The sequence below is a fragment of the Oncorhynchus gorbuscha genome, linkage group LG07 (genome assembly GCF_021184085.1).
Source record: "Oncorhynchus gorbuscha isolate QuinsamMale2020 ecotype Even-year linkage group LG07, OgorEven_v1.0, whole genome shotgun sequence".
Taxonomy (NCBI): domain Eukaryota; kingdom Metazoa; phylum Chordata; class Actinopteri; order Salmoniformes; family Salmonidae; genus Oncorhynchus; species Oncorhynchus gorbuscha.
In genome coordinates this window covers 25,680,934-25,701,806 of record NC_060179.1, presented here as the reverse complement: position 1 = coordinate 25,701,806, position 20,873 = coordinate 25,680,934, and the positions used below count along the sequence as shown (strand labels likewise).

General features: G+C 43.1%; 1 protein-coding gene across 2 annotated transcripts in view; it reads right to left on the bottom strand.

Moving 5' to 3' along the window:
• The window catches only part of LOC124039703 (uncharacterized protein C8orf34 homolog), a 198,383-nt gene extending 180,284 nt beyond the window's left edge, over positions 1-18,099 (bottom strand). For both annotated transcript variants that reach the window (XM_046355955.1, XM_046355956.1), the window contains exon 1: positions 17,773-18,099. In XM_046355955.1, coding sequence (XP_046211911.1) covers positions 17,773-17,841 — 69 coding nt within the window. In that variant the 5' untranslated portion in view covers positions 17,842-18,099. The remainder of the gene's footprint in view (positions 1-17,772) is intronic.
• Positions 18,100-20,873: the final 2,774 nt, after the last annotated feature.

The following is a 20,873-nucleotide window of genomic DNA, read 5'->3' as shown; positions in this document are numbered from 1 at the left end:
CGCTAGCAGGGAGCAGTGATGTGAGTTTATAGCTCTATAGTCATGCTAGCAGGGAGCAGTGATGTGAGTTTATAGCTCTATAGTCATTACACTAGCAGGGAGCAGTGATGTGAGTTTATAGCTCTATAGTCACGCTAGCAGGGAGCAGTGATGTGAGTTTATAGCTCTATAGTCATGCTAGCAGGAAGCAGTGATGTGAGTTTATAGCTCTATAGTCATTACACTCGCAGGGAGCAGTGATTTGAGTTTATAGCTCTATAGTCACGCTAGCAGGGAGCAGTGATGTGAGTTTATAGCTCTATAGTCACGCTAGCAGGGAGCAGTGATGTGAGTTTATAGCTCTATAGTCACGCAGTGATGCAGGGGGAGCAGTGATGTGAGTTTATAGCTCTATAGTCATGCTAGCAGGGAGCAGTGATTTGAGTTTATAGCTCTATAATCACGCTAGCAGGAAGCAGTGATGTGAGTTTATAGCTCTATAGTCACGCTAGCAGGGAGCAGTGATGTGAGTTTATAGCTCTATAGTCATTACACTAGCAGGGAGCAGTGATGTGAGTTTATAGCTCTATAGTCATTACACTAGCAGGGAGCAGTGATGTGAGTTTATAGCTCTATAGTCACACTAGCAGGGAGCAGTGATGTGAGTTTATAGCTCTATAGTCATTACACTAGAGCAGTGATGTGAGTTTATAGCTCTATAGTCATTACACTAGCAGGGAGCAGTGATGTGAGTTTATAGCTCTATAGTCATTACACTAGCAGGGAGCAGTGATGTGAGTTTATAGCTCTATAGTCATTACACTAGCAGGGAGCAGTGATGTGAGTTTATAGCTCTATAGTCATTACACTAGCAGGGAGCAGTGATGTGAGTTTATAGCTCTATAGTCATTACACTAGCAGGGAGCAGTGATGTGAGTTTATAGCTCTATAGTCACGCTAGCAGGAAGCAGTGATGTGAGTTTATAGCTCTATGTCATGCTAGCAGGGAGCAGTGATGTGAGTTTACAGCTCTATAGTCACGCCATCAGGAAGCAGTGATGTGAGTTTATAGCTCTATAGTCATGCTATCAGGGAGCAGTGATGTGAGTTTATAGCTCTATAGTCACGCTAGCAGGGAGCAGTGATGTGAGTTTATAGCTCTATAGTCATGCTAGCAGGGAGCAGTGATGTGAGTTTATAGCTCTATAGTCATTACACTAGCAGGGAGCAGTGATGTGAGTTTATAGCTCTATAGTCACGCTAGCAGGGAGCAGTGATGTGAGTTTATAGCTCTATAGTCATGCTAGCAGGAAGCAGTGATGTGAGTTTATAGCTCTATAGTCATTACACTCGCAGGGAGCAGTGATTTGAGTTTATAGCTCTATAGTCACGCTAGCAGGGAGCAGTGATGTGAGTTTATAGCTCTATAGTCACGCTAGCAGGGAGCAGTGATGTGAGTTTATAGCTCTATAGTCACGCTAGCAGGGAGCAGTGATGTGAGTTTATAGCTCTATAGTCATGCTAGCAGGGAGCAGTGATTTGAGTTTATAGCTCTATAATCACGCTAGCAGGAAGCAGTGATGTGAGTTTATAGCTCTATAGTCACGCTAGCAGGGAGCAGTGATGTGAGTTTATAGCTCTATAGTCATTACACTAGCAGGGAGCAGTGATGTGAGTTTATAGCTCTATAGTCATTACACTAGCAGGGAGCAGTGATGTGAGTTTATAGCTCTATAGTCACGCTAGCAGGGAGCAGTGATGTGAGTTTATAGCTCTATAGTCATTACACTAGCAGGGAGCAGTGATGTGAGTTTATAGCTCTATAGTCATTACACTAGCAGGGAGCAGTGATGTGAGTTTATAGCTCTATAGTCATTACACTAGCAGGGAGCAGTGATGTGAGTTTATAGCTCTATAGTCATTACACTAGCAGGGAGCAGTGATGTGAGTTTATAGCTCTATAGTCATTACACTAGCAGGGAGCAGTGATGTGAGTTTATAGCTCTATAGTCATTACACTAGCAGGGAGCAGTGATGTGAGTTTATAGCTCTATAGTCATTACACTAGCAGGGAGCAGTGATGTGAGTTTATAGCTCTATAGTCATTACACTAGCAGGGAGCAGTGATGTGAGTTTATAGCTCTATAGTCATTACACTAGCAGGGAGCAGTGATGTGAGTTTATAGCTCTATAGTCATGCTAGCAGGGAGCAGTGATGTGAGTTTATAGCTCTATTGTCACGCTAGCAGGAAGCAGTGATGTGAGTTTATAGCTCTATAGTCATGCTAGCAGGGAGCAGTGATGTGAGTTTATAGCTCTATAGTCATTACACTAGCAGGGAGCAGTGATGTGAGTTTATAGCTCTATAGTCACGCTAGCAGGGAGCAGTGATGTGAGTTTATAGCTCTATAGTCATGCTAGCAGGAAGCAGTGATGTGAGTTTATAGCTCTATAGTCACGCTAGCAGGAAGCAGTGATTTGAGTTCAAAGCTCTATAGTCACACTAGCATGGAGCAGTGATGTGAGTTTATATCTCTATAGTCATTACACTCGCAGGGAGCAGTGATGTGAGTTTATAGCTCTATAGTCACGCTAGCAGGGAGCAGTGATGTGAGTTTATAGCTCTATAGTCACGCTAGCAGGAAGCAGTGATGTGAGTTTATAGCTCTATAGTCATGCTAGCAGGGAGCAGTGATGTGAGTTTATAGCTCTATAGTCACGCTAGCAGGAGCAGTGATGTGAGTTTATAGCTCTATAGTCATGCTAGCAGGGAGCAGTGATGTGAGTTTATAGCTCTATAGTCACGCTAGCAGGAAGCAGTGATGTGAGTTTATAGCTCTATAGTCATGCTAGCAGGGAGCAGTGATGTGAGTTTATAGCTCTATAGTCATTACACTAGCAGGGAGCAGTGATGTGAGTTTATAGCTCTATAGTCACACGCTAGCAGGGAGCAGTGATGTGAGTTTATAGCTCTATAGTCACGCTAGCAGGAAGCAGTGATGTGAGTTTATAGCTCTATAGTCATGCTAGCAGGGAGCAGTGATGTGAGTTTATAGCTCTATAGTCATTACACTAGCAGGAAGCAGTGATGTGAGTTTATAGCTCTATAGTCATGCTAGCAGGGAGCAGTGATGTGAGTTTATAGCTCTATAGTCACGCTAGCAGGGAGCAGTGATGTGAGTTTATAGCTCTATAGTCATGCTAGCAGGGAGCAGTGATGTGAGTTTATAGCTCTATAGTCATTACACTAGCAGGGAGCAGTGATGTGAGTTTATAGCTCTATAGTCATTACACTAGCAGGGAGCAGTGATGTGAGTTTATAGCTCTATAGTCACGCTAGCAGGGAGCAGTGATGTGAGTTTATAGCTCTATAGTCATGCTAGCAGGAAGCAGTGATGTGAGTTTATAGCTCTATAGTCATTACACTAGCAGGGAGCAGTGATTTGAGTTTATAGCTCTATAGTCACGCTAGCAGGGAGCAGTGATGTGAGTTTATAGCTCTATAGTCACGCTAGCAGGGAGCAGTGATGTGAGTTTATAGCTCTATAGTCACGCTAGCAGGGAGCAGTGATGTGAGTTTATAGCTCTATAGTCATGCTAGCAGGGAGCAGTGATTTGAGTTTATAGCTCTATAATCACGCTAGCAGGAAGCAGTGATGTGAGTTTATAGCTCTATAGTCACGCTAGCAGGGAGCAGTGATGTGAGTTTATAGCTCTATAGTCATTACACTAGCAGGGAGCAGTGATGTGAGTTTATAGCTCTATAGTCATTACACTAGCAGGGAGCAGTGATGTGAGTTTATAGCTCTATAGTCACGCTAGCAGGGAGCAGTGATGTGAGTTTATAGCTCTATAGTCATTACACTAGCAGGGAGCAGTGATGTGAGTTTATAGCTCTATAGTCATTACACTAGCAGGGAGCAGTGATGTGAGTTTATAGCTCTATAGTCATTACACTAGCAGGGAGCAGTGATGTGAGTTTATAGCTCTATAGTCATTACACTAGCAGGGAGCAGTGATGTGAGTTTATAGCTCTATAGTCATTACACTAGCAGGGAGCAGTGATGTGAGTTTATAGCTCTATAGTCATTACACTAGCAGGGAGCAGTGATGTGAGTTTATAGCTCTATAGTCATTACACTAGCAGGGAGCAGTGATGTGAGTTTATAGCTCTATAGTCATTACACTAGCAGGGAGCAGTGATGTGAGTTTATAGCTCTATAGTCATTACACTAGCAGGGAGCAGTGATGTGAGTTTATAGCTCTATAGTCACGCTAGCAGGGAGCAGTGATGTGAGTTTATAGCTCTATAGTCATGCTAGCAGGAAGGAGTGATGTGAGTTTATAGCTCTATAGTCATGCTAGCAGGGAGCAGTGATGTGAGTTTATAGCTCTATAGTCATTACACTAGCAGGGAGCAGTGATGTGAGTTTATAGCTCTATAGTCACGCTAGCAGGGAGCAGTGATGTGAGTTTATAGCTCTATAGTCATGCTAGCAGGGAGCAGTGATGTGAGTTTATAGCTCTATAGTCATTACACTAGCAGGGAGCAGTGATGTGAGTTTATAGCTCTATAGTCATTACACTAGCAGGGAGCAGTGATGTGAGTTTATAGCTCTATAGTCATGCTAGCAGGGAGCAGTGATGTGAGTTTATAGCTCTATAGTCACGCTAGCAGGAAGCAGTGATGTGAGTTTATAGCTCTATAGTCATGCTAGCAGGGAGCAGTGATGTGAGTTTATAGCTCTATAGTCATTACACTAGCAGGGAGCAGTGATGTGAGTTTATAGCTCTATAGTCACGCTAGCAGGGAGCAGTGATGTGAGTTTATAGCTCTATAGTCATGCTAGCAGGAAGCAGTGATGTGAGTTTATAGCTCTATAGTCACGCTAGCAGGAAGCAGTGATTTGAGTTCAAAGCTCTATAGTCACGCTAGCATGGAGCAGTGATGTGAGTTTATATCTCTATAGTCATTACACTCGCAGGGAGCAGTGATGTGAGTTTATAGCTCTATAGTCACGCTAGCAGGGAGCAGTGATGTGAGTTTATAGCTCTATAGTCACGCTAGCAGGAAGCAGTGATGTGAGTTTATAGCTCTATGTCATGCTAGCAGGGAGCAGTGATGTGAGTTTATAGCTCTATAGTCACGCTAGCAGGAAGCAGTGATGTGAGTTTATAGCTCTATAGTCATGCTAGCAGGGAGCAGTGATGTGAGTTTATAGCTCTATTGTCACGCTAGCAGGAAGCAGTGATGTGAGTTTATAGCTCTATAGTCATGCTAGCAGGGAGCAGTGATGTGAGTTTATAGCTCTATAGTCATTACACTAGCAGGGAGCAGTGATGTGAGTTTATAGCTCTATAGTCACGCTAGCAGGGAGCAGTGATGTGAGTTTATAGCTCTATAGTCATGCTAGCAGGAAGGAGTGATGTGAGTTTATAGCTCTATAGTCACGCTAGCAGGAAGCAGTGATTTGAGTTCAAAGCTCTATAGTCACGCTAGCATGGAGCAGTGATGTGAGTTTATATCTCTATAGTCATTACACTCGCAGGGAGCAGTGATGTGAGTTTATAGCTCTATAGTCACGCTAGCAGGGAGCAGTGATGTGAGTTTATAGCTCTATAGTCACGCTAGCAGGAAGCAGTGATGTGAGTTTATAGCTCTATGTCATGCTAGCAGGGAGCAGTGATGTGAGTTTATAGCTCTATAGTCACGCTAGCAGGAAGCAGTGATGTGAGTTTATAGCTCTATAGTCATGCTAGCAGGGAGCAGTGATGTGAGTTTATAGCTCTATAGTCACGCTAGCAGGGAGCAGTGATGTGAGTTTATAGCTCTATAGTCATGCTAGCAGGGAGCAGTGATGTGAGTTTATAGCTCTATAGTCATTACACTAGCAGGGAGCAGTGATGTGAGTTTATAGCTCTATAGTCATTACACTAGCAGGGAGCAGTGATGTGAGTTTATAGCTCTATAGTCACGCTAGCAGGGAGCAGTGATGTGAGTTTATAGCTCTATAGTCATGCTAGCAGGAAGCAGTGATGTGAGTTTATAGCTCTATAGTCATTACACTCGCAGGGAGCAGTGATTTGAGTTTATAGCTCTATAGTCACGCTAGCAGGGAGCAGTGATGTGAGTTTATAGCTCTATAGTCACGCTAGCAGGGAGCAGTGATGTGAGTTTATAGCTCTATAGTCACGCTAGCAGGGAGCAGTGATGTGAGTTTATAGCTCTATAGTCATGCTAGCAGGGAGCAGTGATTTGAGTTTATAGCTCTATAATCACGCTAGCAGGAAGCAGTGATGTGAGTTTATAGCTCTATAGTCACGCTAGCAGGGAGCAGTGATGTGAGTTTATAGCTCTATAGTCATTACACTAGCAGGGAGCAGTGATGTGAGTTTATAGCTCTATAGTCATTACACTAGCAGGGAGCAGTGATGTGAGTTTATAGCTCTATAGTATATATATATATATAAAATATATGCCATTTAGCAGACGCTTTTATCCAAAGCGACTTACAGTCATGCGTGCATACATTCTACGTATGGGTGGTCCCGGGGATCGAACCCACTACCCTGGCGTTACAAGCGCCATGCTCTACCAACTGAGCTACACAGGACCAGGATAGTCACGCTAGCAGGGAGCAGTGATGTGAGTTTATAGCTCTATAGTCATTACACTAGCAGGGAGCAGTGATGTGAGTTTATAGCTCTATAGTCATTACACTAGCAGGGAGCAGTGATGTGAGTTTATAGCTCTATAGTCATTACACTAGCAGGGAGTAGTGATGTGAGTTTATAGCTCTATAGTCATTACACTAGCAGGGAGCAGTGATGTGAGTTTATAGCTCTATAGTCATTACACTAGCAGGGAGCAGTGATGTGAGTTTATAGCTCTATAGTCATTACACTAGCAGGGAGCAGTGATGTGAGTTTATAGCTCTATAGTCATTACACTAGCAGGGAGCAGTGATGTGAGTTTATAGCTCTATAGTCATTACACTAGCAGGGAGCAGTGATGTGAGTTTATAGCTCTATAGTCATTACACTAGCAGGGAGCAGTGATGTGAGTTTATAGCTCTATAGTCATTACACTAGCAGGGAGCAGTGATGTGAGTTTATAGCTCTATAGTCATTACACTAGAAGGGAGCAGTGATGTGAGTTTATAGCTCTATAGTCATTACACTAGCAGGGAGCAGTGATGTGAGTTTATAGCTCTATAGTCATTACACTAGCAGGGAGCAGTGATGTGAGTTTATAGCTCTATAGTCATGCTAGCAGGGAGCAGTGATGTGAGTTTATAGCTCTATTGTCATGCTAGCAGGAAGCAGTGATGTGAGTTTATAGCTCTATAGTCATGCTAGCAGGGAGCAGTGATGTGAGTTTATAGCTCTATAGTCATTACACTAGCAGGGAGCAGTGATGTGAGTTTATAGCTCTATAGTCACGCTAGCAGGGAGCAGTGATGTGAGTTTATAGCTCTATAGTCATGCTATTAGGAAGCAGTGATGTGAGTTTATAGCTCTATAGTCACGCTAGCAGGAAGCAGTGATTTGAGTTCAAAGCTCTATAGTCACGCTAGCATGGAGCAGTGATGTGAGTTTATAGCTCTATAGTCATTACACTCGCAGGGAGCAGTGATGTGAGTTTATAGCTCTATAGTCACGCTAGCAGGGAGCAGTGATGTGAGTTTATAGCTCTATAGTCACGCTAGCAGGAAGCAGTGATGTGAGTTTATAGCTCTATGTCATGCTAGCAGGGAGCAGTGATGTGAGTTTATAGCTCTATAGTCACGCTAGCAGGAAGCAGTGATGTGAGTTTATAGCTCTATAGTCATGCTAGCAGGGAGCAGTGATGTGAGTTTATAGCTCTAGTCACGCTATATGTGAGTTTATAGCTCTATAGTCATGCTAGCAGGGAGCAGTGATGTGAGTTTATAGCTCTATAGTCATTACACTAGCAGGGAGCAGTGATGTGAGTTTATAGCTCTATAGTCATTACACTAGCAGGGAGCAGTGATGTGAGTTTATAGCTCTATAGTCACGCTAGCAGGGAGCAGTGATGTGAGTTTATAGCTCTATAGTCATGCTAGCAGGAAGCAGTGATGTGAGTTTATAGCTCTATAGTCATTACACTCGCAGGGAGCAGTGATTTGAGTTTATAGCTCTATAGTCACGCTAGCAGGGAGCAGTGATGTGAGTTTATAGCTCTATAGTCACGCTAGCAGGGAGCAGTGATGTGAGTTTATAGCTCTATAGTCACGCTAGCAGGGAGCAGTGATGTGAGTTTATAGCTCTATAGTCATGCTAGCAGGGAGCAGTGATTTGAGTTTATAGCTCTATAATCAAGCAGGAAGCAGTGATGTGAGTTTATAGCTCTATAGTCACGCTAGCAGGGAGCAGTGATGTGAGTTTATAGCTCTATAGTCATTACACTAGCAGGGAGCAGTGATGTGAGTTTATAGCTCTATAGTCATTACACTAGCAGGGAGCAGTGATGTGAGTTTATAGCTCTATAGTCACGCTAGCAGGGAGCAGTGATGTGAGTTTATAGCTCTATAGTCATTACACTAGCAGGGAGCAGTGATGTGAGTTTATAGCTCTATAGTCATTACACTAGCAGGGAGCAGTGATGTGAGTTTATAGCTCTATAGTCATTACACTAGCAGGGAGCAGTGATGTGAGTTTATAGCTCTATAGTCATTACACTAGCAGGGAGCAGTGATGTGAGTTTATAGCTCTATAGTCATTACACTAGCAGGGAGCAGTGATGTGAGTTTATAGCTCTATAGTCATTACACTAGCAGGGAGCAGTGATGTGAGTTTATAGCTCTATAGTCATTACACTAGCAGGGAGCAGTGATGTGAGTTTATAGCTCTATAGTCATTACACTAGCAGGGAGCAGTGATGTGAGTTTATAGCTCTATAGTCATTACACTAGCAGGGAGCAGTGATGTGAGTTTATAGCTCTATAGTCATTACACTAGCAGGGAGCAGTGATGTGAGTTTATAGCTCTATAGTCATTACACTAGCAGGGAGCAGTGATGTGAGTTTATAGCTCTATAGTCATTACACTAGCAGGGAGCAGTGATGTGAGTTTATAGCTCTATAGTCATTACACTAGCAGGGAGCAGTGATGTGAGTTTATCTATAGTCATCTAGCAGGGAGCAGTGATGTGAGTTTATAGCTCTATTGTCATGCTAGCAGGGAGCAGTGATGTGAGTTTATAGCTCTATAGTCATGCTAGCAGGGAGCAGTGATGTGAGTTTATAGCTCTATAGTCATTACACTAGCAGGGAGCAGTGATGTGAGTTTATAGCTCTATAGTCATGCTAGCAGGGAGCAGTGATGTGAGTTTATAGCTCTATAGTCATGTCATGCTAGCATGGAGCAGTGAAGCAGTGATGTGAGTTTATAGCTCTATAGTCACGCTAGCAGGAGCAGTGATGTGAGTTTATAGCTCTATAGTCATGCTAGCAGGAAGCAGTGATGTGAGTTTATAGCTCTATAGTCACGCTAGCAGGAAGCAGTGATTTGAGTTTATAGCTCTATAGTCACGCTAGCAGGGAGCAGTGATGTGAGTTTATAGCTCTATAGTCATTACACTAGCAGGGAGCAGTGATGTGAGTTTATAGCTCTATAGTCATTACGCTAGCAGGGAGCAGTGATGTGAGTTTATAGCTCTATAGTCATTACACTAGCAGGGAGCAGTGATGTGAGTTTATAGCTCTATAGTCAGGGAGCAGTGATGTGAGTTTATAGCTAGTCAGGGAGCAGTGATGTGAGTTTATAGCTCTATAGTCATTACACTAGCAGGGAGCAGTGATGTGAGTTTATAGCTCTATAGTCATTACACTAGCAGGGAGCAGTGATGTGAGTTTATAGCTCTATAGTCATTACACTAGCAGGGAGCAGTGATGTGAGTTTATAGCTCTATAGTCATTACACTAGCAGGGAGCAGTGATGTGAGTTTATAGCTCTATAGTCATTACACTAGCAGGGAGCAGTGATGTGAGTTTATAGCTCTATAGTCATTACACTAGCAGGGAGCAGTGATGTGAGTTTATAGCTCTATAGTCATTACACTAGCAGGGAGCAGTGATGTGAGTTTATAGCTCTATAGTCATTACACTAGCAGGGAGCAGTGATGTGAGTTTATAGCTCTATAGTCATTACACTAGCAGGGAGCAGTGATGTGAGTTTATAGCTCTATAGTCATTACACTAGCAGGGAGCAGTGATGTGAGTTTATAGCTCTATAGTCATTACACTAGCAGGGAGCAGTGATGTGAGTTTATAGCTCTATAGTCATTACACTAGCAGGGAGCAGTGATGTGAGTTTATAGCTCTATAGTCATTACACTAGCAGGGAGCAGTGATGTGAGTTTATAGCTCTATAGTCATTACTAGCAGGAAGCAGTGATGTGAGTTTATAGCTCTATAGTCATTACACTAGCAGGAAGCAGTGATGTGAGTTTATAGCTCTATAGTCATTACACTAGCAGGGAGCAGTGATGTGAGTTTATAGCTCTATAGTCATTACACTAGCAGGGAGCAGTGATGTGAGTTTATAGCTCTATAGTCATTACACTAGCAGGGAGCAGTGATGTGAGTTTATAGCTCTATAGTCATTACACTAGCAGGGAGCAGTGATGTGAGTTTATAGCTCTATAGTCATGCTAGCAGGGAGCAGTGATGTGAGTTTATAGCTCTATAGTCATGCTAGCAGGAAGCAGTGATGTGAGTTTATAGCTCTATAGTCATGCTAGCAGGGAGCAGTGATGTGAGTTTATAGCTCTATAGTCATTACACTAGCAGGGAGCAGTGATGTGAGTTTATAGCTCTATAGTCATGCTAGCAGGGAGCAGTGATGTGAGTTTATAGCTCTATAGTCATTACACTAGCAGGGAGCAGTGATGTGAGTTTATAGCTCTATAGTCACGCTAGCAGGAAGCAGTGATGTGAGTTTATAGCTCTATAGTCACGCTAGCAGGGAGCAGTGATGTGAGTTTATAGCTCTATAGTCATTACACTAGCAGGGAGCAGTGATGTGAGTTTATAGCTCTATAGTCACGCTAGCAGGGAGCAGTGATGTGAGTTTATAGCTCTATAGTCATGCTAGCAGGGAGCAGTGATGTGAGTTTATAGCTCTATAGTCACGCTAGCAGGAGCAGTGATGTGAGTTTATAGCTCTATAGTCATGCTAGCAGGGAGCAGTGATGTGAGTTTATAGCTCTATAGTCATTACACTAGCAGGGAGCAGTGATGTGAGTTTATAGCTCTATAGTCATTACACTAGCAGGGAGCAGTGATGTGAGTTTATAGCTCTATAGTCATTACGCTAGCAGGGAGCAGTGATGTGAGTTTATAGCTCTATAGTCATTACACTAGCAGGGAGCAGTGATGTGAGTTTATAGCTCTATAGTCATTACGCACTAGCAGGGAGCAGTGATGTGAGTTTATAGCTCTATAGTCATTACACTAGCAGGGAGCAGTGATGTGAGTTTATAGCTCTATAGTCATTACACTAGCAGGGAGCAGTGATGTGAGTTTATAGCTCTATAGTCATTACACTAGCAGGGAGCAGTGATGTGAGTTTATAGCTCTATAGTCATTACACTAGCAGGGAGCAGTGATGTGAGTTTATAGCTCTATAGTCATTACACTAGCAGGAGCAGTGATGTGAGTTTATAGCTCTATAGTCATTACACTAGCAGGGAGCAGTGATGTGAGTTTATAGCTCTATAGTCATTACACTAGCAGGGAGCAGTGATGTGAGTTTATAGCTCTATAGTCATTACACTAGCAGGGAGCAGTGATGTGAGTTTATAGCTCTATAGTCATTACACTAGCAGGGAGCAGTGATGTGAGTTTATAGCTCTATAGTCATTACACTAGCAGGGAGCAGTGATGTGAGTTTATAGCTCTATAGTCATTACACTAGCAGGGAGCAGTGATGTGAGTTTATAGCTCTATAGTCATTACACTAGCAGGGAGCAGTGATGTGAGTTTATAGCTCTATAGTCATTACACTAGCAGGAAGCAGTGATGTGAGTTTATAGCTCTATAGTCATTACACTAGCAGGGAGCAGTGATGTGAGTTTATAGCTCTATAGTCATTACACTAGCAGGGAGCAGTGATGTGAGTTTATAGCTCTATAGTCATTACTAGCAGGGAGCAGTGATGTGAGTTTATAGCTCTATAGTCATGCTATTAGGAAGCAGGATGTGAGTTTATAGCAGTCACGCTAGATGATGAGTTTATAGCTCTATAGTCACGCTAGCAGGGAGCAGTGATGTGAGTTTATAGCTCTATAGTCATTACACTAGCAGGGAGCAGTGATGTGAGTTTATAGCTCTATAGTCATTACACTAGCAGGGAGCAGTGATGTGAGTTTATAGCTCTATAGTCACGCTAGCAGGGAGCAGTGATGTGAGTTTATAGCTCTATAGTCATGCTAGCTAGCAGGGAGCAGTGATGTGAGTTTATAGCTCTATAGTCATGCTAGCAGGAAGCAGTGATGTGAGTTTATAGCTCTATAGTCATGCTAGCAGGGAGCAGTGATGTGAGTTTATAGCTCTATAGTCATGCTAGCAGGGAGCAGTGATGTGAGTTTATAGCTCTATAGTCATGCTAGCAGGGAGCAGTGATGTGAGTTTATAGCTCTATAGTCATTACACTAGCAGGGAGCAGTGATGTGAGTTTATAGCTCTATAGTCATTACTAGCAGGGAGCAGTGATGTGAGTTTATAGCTCTATAGTCATGCTAGCAGGGAGCAGTGATGTGAGTTTATAGCTCTATAGTCATGCTAGCAGGGAGCAGTGATGTGAGTTTATAGCTCTATAGTCATTACACTCAGCAGGGAGCAGTGATGTGAGTTTATAGCTCTATAGTCACGCTAGCAGGGAGCAGTGATGTGAGTTTATAGCTCTATAGTCACGCTAGCAGGAAGCAGTGATGTGAGTTTATAGCTCTATAGTCACGCTAGCAGGAGCAGTGATGTGAGTTTATAGCTCTATAGTCACGCTAGCAGGGAGCAGTGATGTGAGTTTATAGCTCTATAGTCATTACACTAGCAGGGAGCAGTGATGTGAGTTTATAGCTCTATAGTCACGCTAGCAGGGAGCAGTGATGTGAGTTTATAGCTCTATAGTCATTACACTAGCAGGGAGCAGTGATGTGAGTTTATAGCTCTATAGTCATTACACTAGCAGGGAGCAGTGATGTGAGTTTATAGCTCTATAGTCATTACACTAGCAGGGAGCAGTGATGTGAGTTTATAGCTCTATAGTCATTACACTAGCAGGGAGCAGTGATGTGAGTTTATAGCTCTATAGTCATTACACTAGCAGGGAGCAGTGATGTGAGTTTATAGCTCTATAGTCATTACACTAGCAGGGAGCAGTGATGTGAGTTTATAGCTCTATAGTCATTACACTAGCAGGGAGCAGTGATGTGAGTTTATAGCTCTATAGTCATTACACTAGCAGGGAGCAGTGATGTGAGTTTATAGCTCTATAGTCATTACACTAGCAGGGAGCAGTGATGTGAGTTTATAGCTCTATAGTCATTACACTAGCAGGGAGCAGTGATGTGAGTTTATAGCTCTATAGTCATTACACTAGCAGGGAGCAGTGATGTGAGTTTATAGCTCTATAGTCATTACACTAGCAGGGAGCAGTGATGTGAGTTTATAGCTCTATAGTCATTACACTAGCAGGGAGCAGTGATGTGAGTTTATAGCTCTATAGTCATTACACTAGCAGGGAGCAGTGATGTGAGTTTATAGCTCTATAGTCATTACACTAGCAGGGAGCAGTGATGTGAGTTTATAGCTCTATAGTCATTACACTAGCAGGGAGCAGTGATGTGAGTTTATAGCTCTATAGTCATTACACTAGCAGGGAGCAGTGATGTGAGTTTATAGCTCTATTGTCATGCTAGCAGGAAGCAGTGATGTGAGTTTATAGCTCTATAGTCATGCTAGCAGGGAGCAGTGATGTGAGTTTATAGCTCTATAGTCATTACACTAGCAGGGAGCAGTGATGTGAGTTTATAGCTCTATAGTCACGCTAGCAGGGAGCAGTGATGTGAGTTTATAGCTCTATAGTCATGCTATTAGGAAGCAGTGATGTGAGTTTATAGCTCTATAGTCACGCTAGCAGGAAGCAGTGATTTGAGTTCAAAGCTCTATAGTCACGCTAGCATGGAGCAGTGATGTGAGTTTATAGCTCTATAGTCATTACACTCGCAGGGAGCTGTGATGTGAGTTTATAGCTCTATAGTCACGCTAGCAGGGAGCAGTGATGTGAGTTTATAGCTCTATAGTCACGCTAGCAGGAAGCAGTGATGTGAGTTTATAGCTCTATGTCATGCTAGCAGGGAGCAGTGATGTGAGTTTATAGCTCTATAGTCACGCTAGCAGGAAGCAGTGATGTGAGTTTATAGCTCTATAGTCATGCTAGCAGGGAGCAGTGATGTGAGTTTATAGCTCTATAGTCACGCTAGCAGGGAGCAGTGATGTGAGTTTATAGCTCTATAGTCATGCTAGCAGGGAGCAGTGATGTGAGTTTATAGCTCTATAGTCATTACACTAGCAGGGAGCAGTGATGTGAGTTTATAGCTCTATAGTCATTACACTAGCAGGGAGCAGTGATGTGAGTTTATAGCTCTATAGTCACGCTAGCAGGGAGCAGTGATGTGAGTTTATAGCTCTATAGTCATGCTAGCAGGAAGCAGTGATGTGAGTTTATAGCTCTATAGTCATTACACTCGCAGGGAGCAGTGATTTGAGTTTATAGCTCTATAGTCACGCTAGCAGGGAGCAGTGATGTGAGTTTATAGCTCTATAGTCACGCTAGCAGGGAGCAGTGATGTGAGTTTATAGCTCTATAGTCACGCTAGCAGGGAGCAGTGATGTGAGTTTATAGCTCTATAGTCATGCTAGCAGGGAGCAGTGATTTGAGTTTATAGCTCTATAATCACGCTAGCAGGAAGCAGTGATGTGAGTTTATAGCTCTATAGTCACGCTAGCAGGGAGCAGTGATGTGAGTTTATAGCTCTATAGTCATTACACTAGCAGGGAGCAGTGATGTGAGTTTATAGCTCTATAGTCATTACACTAGCAGGGAGCAGTGATGTGAGTTTATAGCTCTATAGTCACGCTAGCAGGGAGCAGTGATGTGAGTTTATAGCTCTATAGTCATTACACTAGCAGGGAGCAGTGATGTGAGTTTATAGCTCTATAGTCATTACACTAGCAGGGAGCAGTGATGTGAGTTTATAGCTCTATAGTCATTACACTAGCAGGGAGTAGTGATGTGAGTTTATAGCTCTATAGTCATTACACTAGCAGGGAGCAGTAATGTGAGTTTATAGCTCTATAGTCATTACACTAGCAGGGAGCAGTGATGTGAGTTTATAGCTCTATAGTCATTACACTAGCAGGGAGCAGTGATGTGAGTTTATAGCTCTATAGTCATTACACTAGCAGGGAGCAGTGATGTGAGTTTATAGCTCTATAGTCATTACACTAGCAGGGAGCAGTGATGTGAGTTTATAGCTCTATAGTCATTACACTAGCAGGGAGCAGTGATGTGAGTTTATAGCTCTATAGTCATTACACTAGCAGGGAGCAGTGATGTGAGTTTATAGCTCTATAGTCATTACACTAGCAGGGAGCAGTGATGTGAGTTTATAGCTCTATAGTCATTACACTAGCAGGGAGCAGTGATGTGAGTTTATAGCTCTATAGTCATTACACTAGCAGGGAGTAGTGATGTGAGTTTATAGCTCTATAGTCATTACACTATCAGGGAGCAGTGATGTGAGTTTATAGCTCTATAGTCATTACACTAGCAGGGAGCAGTGATGTGAGTTTATAGCTCTATAGTCATTACACTAGCAGGGAGCAGTGATGTGAGTTTATAGCTCTATAGTCACGCTAGCAGGGAGCAGTGATGTGAGTTTATAGAGCTATAGTCGCTCTCTCTCTATCTGTATCTATTTCTCTCGCTCTCTCTCTTAACCTCCCACAAAAACATGTCCCGGCGCAACACAACACACACTCAGTTTTGTTACCGCAGATGGTGTATGTGTGTGTGTGTGGAGGAGCCTCGGGAGAAACAGTCTGTGTTTGTGCGGCGTCGGTGTCTCCCTAGCATCTGAGGGTTAATCTCCCCATCTGACCCTCTCATTAGATATGACTCTACCGTCTACACAACCAGCAGGACTGACTCTTCTAGCTGGGATATCATACCAACACAGTCTAGAGAAACAGCCAATGTGTCTCAAATGGCACCATCTCTGCTACATAGGGTCCCATTTGGGATGCAAACAGGCATGACTGACCCTTTTTATCATACCAACATGATGGGGTGTGGTAAGCACAACTGTCGTTATAGTAACTCAGACTGATACATTTAAATGAGGAATCTACCAGAATAAAACCAGTTATTATGCTGCTACCGACTGGGCACAGACTTCATTTTGATTTAATTTTGGTTGAGTTGTCAACTAACGTGAAATCAACAAAACATTTCACCATTTCATTGGATTTAGTTAAAAAGTTGGGTGAAAATTCATCACATTGAATTTCTTTGGTTGAAATGGCATTGAAACAATGTTGATTCAACCAGTTTTGCCTAGTGGGTAGTCATTATGCGCTACTGTAAAACTGTATCTGTAGCTGTATAGCTGTGGTAGTCAATACTGTCATTAACTCAGACTGATACACACCATTCAAACAGACGTCAATGAAAACCAGAAGACAACAGATTCACACAGACATGCAAACCTTCCCACACACTTAAATCAGTACCCCTTCAGGCAGATGCCTTGCAGCAATTCGCTCTTTATTCTGCACGTCTGCATGTTCCAACTCAGCCTATATACTGTACGATAGCACCTACATTAACTCCCTACACAAACAGAAAGGTCGCTAGGTAGAGAACAACACTCTCCAGCCAAACAGCCATATATATGCAGTACACTATTTGAATATGGTCAGACGGTAGAACAGGCAATGATCTCAAGTCAAACATTACTGTAGCAGGTGAAATGCAATGATCATTTTGTGATGAAGGATGAGTGAGATGATTTACCTAATAATGTATCCTTCCGTTCTATTAGACTATGTCTCACTTTTAATAGTGCTTTTGTCTATAAAAAAACAAAGCATTATTGCTTCTCTTCAGTGAACATTCGTGCCGCTTGGAACCTCCAAGCACAGTGTCAGTGTGATACCTCAGTTTATCCCGACCGCTTTTACCTAGAGCTCCACAGAATGATATTGCCCACTTTGTGCTGCCTGTAAACCCGTCGGGACCTTTCAGAAACATCTCTCTCTTTCTAATCATAGGGGGGTGGATGCCTACGACCAGGACATGCATGCTTGGTAACCAGGGAAAGTATGCGACAAGACAACCACTACTGGCTACCTTATAAAGATATTTTCCAATAGCTACATTTACAGAGAGTGGGTTTCGTACTACAATCTTGCTGGCAGATCGAATCTGTGATGATGATCGTCATCAGGCAGAAAGGGGTGCGCTCTCTGTATTTTCCAATGCAATGCAGGGAGAGGGTCTTGTAATTTCCATACATGTATAACCTAGTTTTTATATTTAATAGTACGCGCTTTCGTGTAGGCTATTTTATCAATCTAAGTTTCTACATTGAAACCAAAGCATAGCCTTACGATGCTGATAAATTGCAGGCTTGCAGCAAAACATGCCTGTCCCATTCAATGCCATGCACAGGTGAAATATGCTAGTTGAAATGAAGAATGCACTAACCTCAAACAGCGGTCCAATTTTATTTTTCTCCAGATAGGACTGAATTCTTGACTGCTGTTGAGACGCCATGAAGAAACTATACGTCTTGCATTAAACGTAAATTATTTGAAAATAAACGTTGGGGCAATCCCAATCATTCATTAAAATAGGTAGCCTATACGAGAGTCGAATTCAAACACCTTTAAGAACTACAACTGTAGCACTGTGCACACAGCGAGAGATAACCGCACCAGATATACAGTAGGGGCGTCAAGAGCGGTGGGTTTGCTTCACCGCACCGCGCATAGTGGAAAGTAGCAAGTGAAAAGTAGCAGGTACTCTCGCGCTGCGCTTCGCTCTACTTGGTTTACTACACAGTAGCACCGGACCATGCTCAGCGCGACGCTTGAGTGGCTCCCTAGCGACCGCTTCATGCTCCAAGCCAATGGCAAAGATAGTTACTTGACAGTGATTAGGGATCTTTCGCTCATTGGCTGAGAGTGGTATCAGTGGATGACAGGGTCCCTCCTCCAGATTGTTTACCTATCTCCTATTTAAAGGTCCGGACGGAAGACAGATGTGAGAAACAGGACAGTGCGTTTTTTCGCGCTGCTGTACTGACTGTAGGCTCAGGCTAGGGCTACACAGGTATGCTTGTTGAAAGTTTGGCCGGGGCATGATTCGCATAGTTAGTTCTTAAAATGCGCTGGTGCGCACTCCTCCTGTCATGTAACCTACAAATGTTTTGCACATGCTTATGCACAAGTGGGAAACAGATGTCACCAGCCTAATTGCTTGCCAATGCCATGTATCTTTATGTGGGTGGACTGAGATCCTTGGAAGATTGTGGAAAGGCACCAGACCGGTAGTGTGTTGTTTGTGGTGAGACTTTGTCCCTTTGGGACAAGCCTCTGCCTGGACTTTTGTTGGGCAGGCAATGAGAAAACTGGGTGATCTGTGGTCTAGGAAGAAGAAGTCATCCTGGGAAGTCTGCTGCAGACTGCATTGACAGAGACAGAGAAACAGACAGACAAACAGAGTGTGTTTGTGGGGGAAAGAGAGAGACTGAGAAACAGTGATACCATTACAGAAAAAACACATGAATTTCACATGTGAACACGTGATCTTGTGTGATCTCATGTGAAGTTAATGTGATAACATGAGACAATATGTAAAGCAACATGTGAAAAACTGCTTGACAACATTTTAGCATGTGAGAACACGATCTCGTGAAATGGGATGCAAAATGTCAATATGTGATATCATGACACTACACGTGACATTTGAGCACGTGAAATCCCAGCTGTCAAATATAATTTAGAATATTTTATTTTGTAAGGCATAATTAACATTAATTCAATTTACACAGTCATGGTCCCCTGCGGGTTTTGTCTAGTTCCCGTTTGTTCCAGGGGTGTCCCCAAGGACGTACTTAGAATGTTATGTCATGATTCCCTGGAGGCTTTTGTCTAGTTGCGATGAAAATATGGTAAATCAAAAACAAGTTAATGCATTTTTTTAAAGTAACATTTTGCTGTTAATGGACAATATTGCTGTAATTTGGAAATGAACCACTCTGGAGATTTGAACTCACAACTTCTTGGTTTCTAGCTATTGAAAGTTCCTGCTGTGCCACCAGGTCTGTGGACATTATGGGGATTGGCAAGAATACATTTATTTTTACAAAACGTATTTAATTGTTTTACCCTCTTTTCTCCCCAATTTTGTTGTATCCAATTGGTAGTTACAGTTTTGTCCCATCGCTGCAACTCCCTAATGGACTTGGGAGAGGCGAAGGTCGAGAGCCATGCGTCCTCCAAAACACAACCCAGCCAAGCCACACTGCTTCTTGAAACACTGCTCGCTTAACCCGGAAGCCAGCCGCACCAATGTGTCAGAGGAAACACTGTACACCTGGCAACTGTGTCAGCGTGCATTGCGGCCCGCCACAGGAGTCGCTAGGGCACGATGGGACAAGAACATCCCTGACGGCCAAACCCTCCCCTAACCCGGATGACGCTGGGCCAATTGTGCGCCAACCCATGGGTCGTGGCCGGCTGTGTCAGAGCTTGGACTCAAACACATAATCTCTAGTAGCACCGCTAGCACTGTGAGGCAGTGCCTTAGACCACTGAGCCATTCGGGAGGCTCAAGAATACATTTCTGCACTTCGCCTAAAGTTGCAGTAAAAATAAAGTACATGTACACAACAACTTGAAAGTGTTTGTATTTTTGTACTTTTAACCCTTTTTCGTGGTATCCAATCGGTAGTTACAGTCTTGTCCCATCTCTGCGACTCCAGTGCGGACTCAGGATAGGCGGAGGTCGAGAGCCATGCGTCCTTGGAAACACAACCGTGCCAAGCCACACTGCTTCTGGACACACTGCTCACTTAACCCGGAAGCCAACCGCACCAATGTGTCGGAGGAAATACCGTACAACTGTCGACAGAAGTCAGCTTGCAGGTGCCCGGCCCACAAGGAGTCGGGAGAGCACGATGGGACAAGGACATCCCCGGCTGCGCCACTCGGGAGGCCCAACTTAAAGATGTTTTCTAGAAAATTACAGTGTGCTGCTGTATTAGAATTTCAATAAGTGTAAATAAATCTTGTATACATTTGTACTGTGATCACACCGCCTTAAATGGGATGTGAACTCATAAACTCCTGGTCGCTAGCAATCTGAAATGTCCTGCTACGGTGCAGCTACAACACCAGCTTCTGTGAGCGTAAAAGAGATGCAAAATGTCAGTAACCTATGGGACACTTGCTGCCATTAGCAATCTTGCCAGTAACCTACTGAACCTTCTCTGACTCCTCTGTTGTCAACATGCACATTGGTTACTGAATGGCAGCATACTTTAACAGCGGCAGCCTATCAGAAGATTTTAGGCGTGGCTTATTTTAGGCGTGGCTTCCAGCTATTTTATTTGGTCTCCCATAATAGGGAATGTCATCCCAGTTAAGTTGGTCTGTTCATAATAATTTAAAACATTCTGCAGCCTTGTTAAAAGCTGACATTTCTATATCTGACACCAAATAACCATAAAATAATTTGACTCAAGAAACAGCTTCAACATATAACATGTTGAATTCCACCCTGTAGAGCACTCTTGTTTAGAC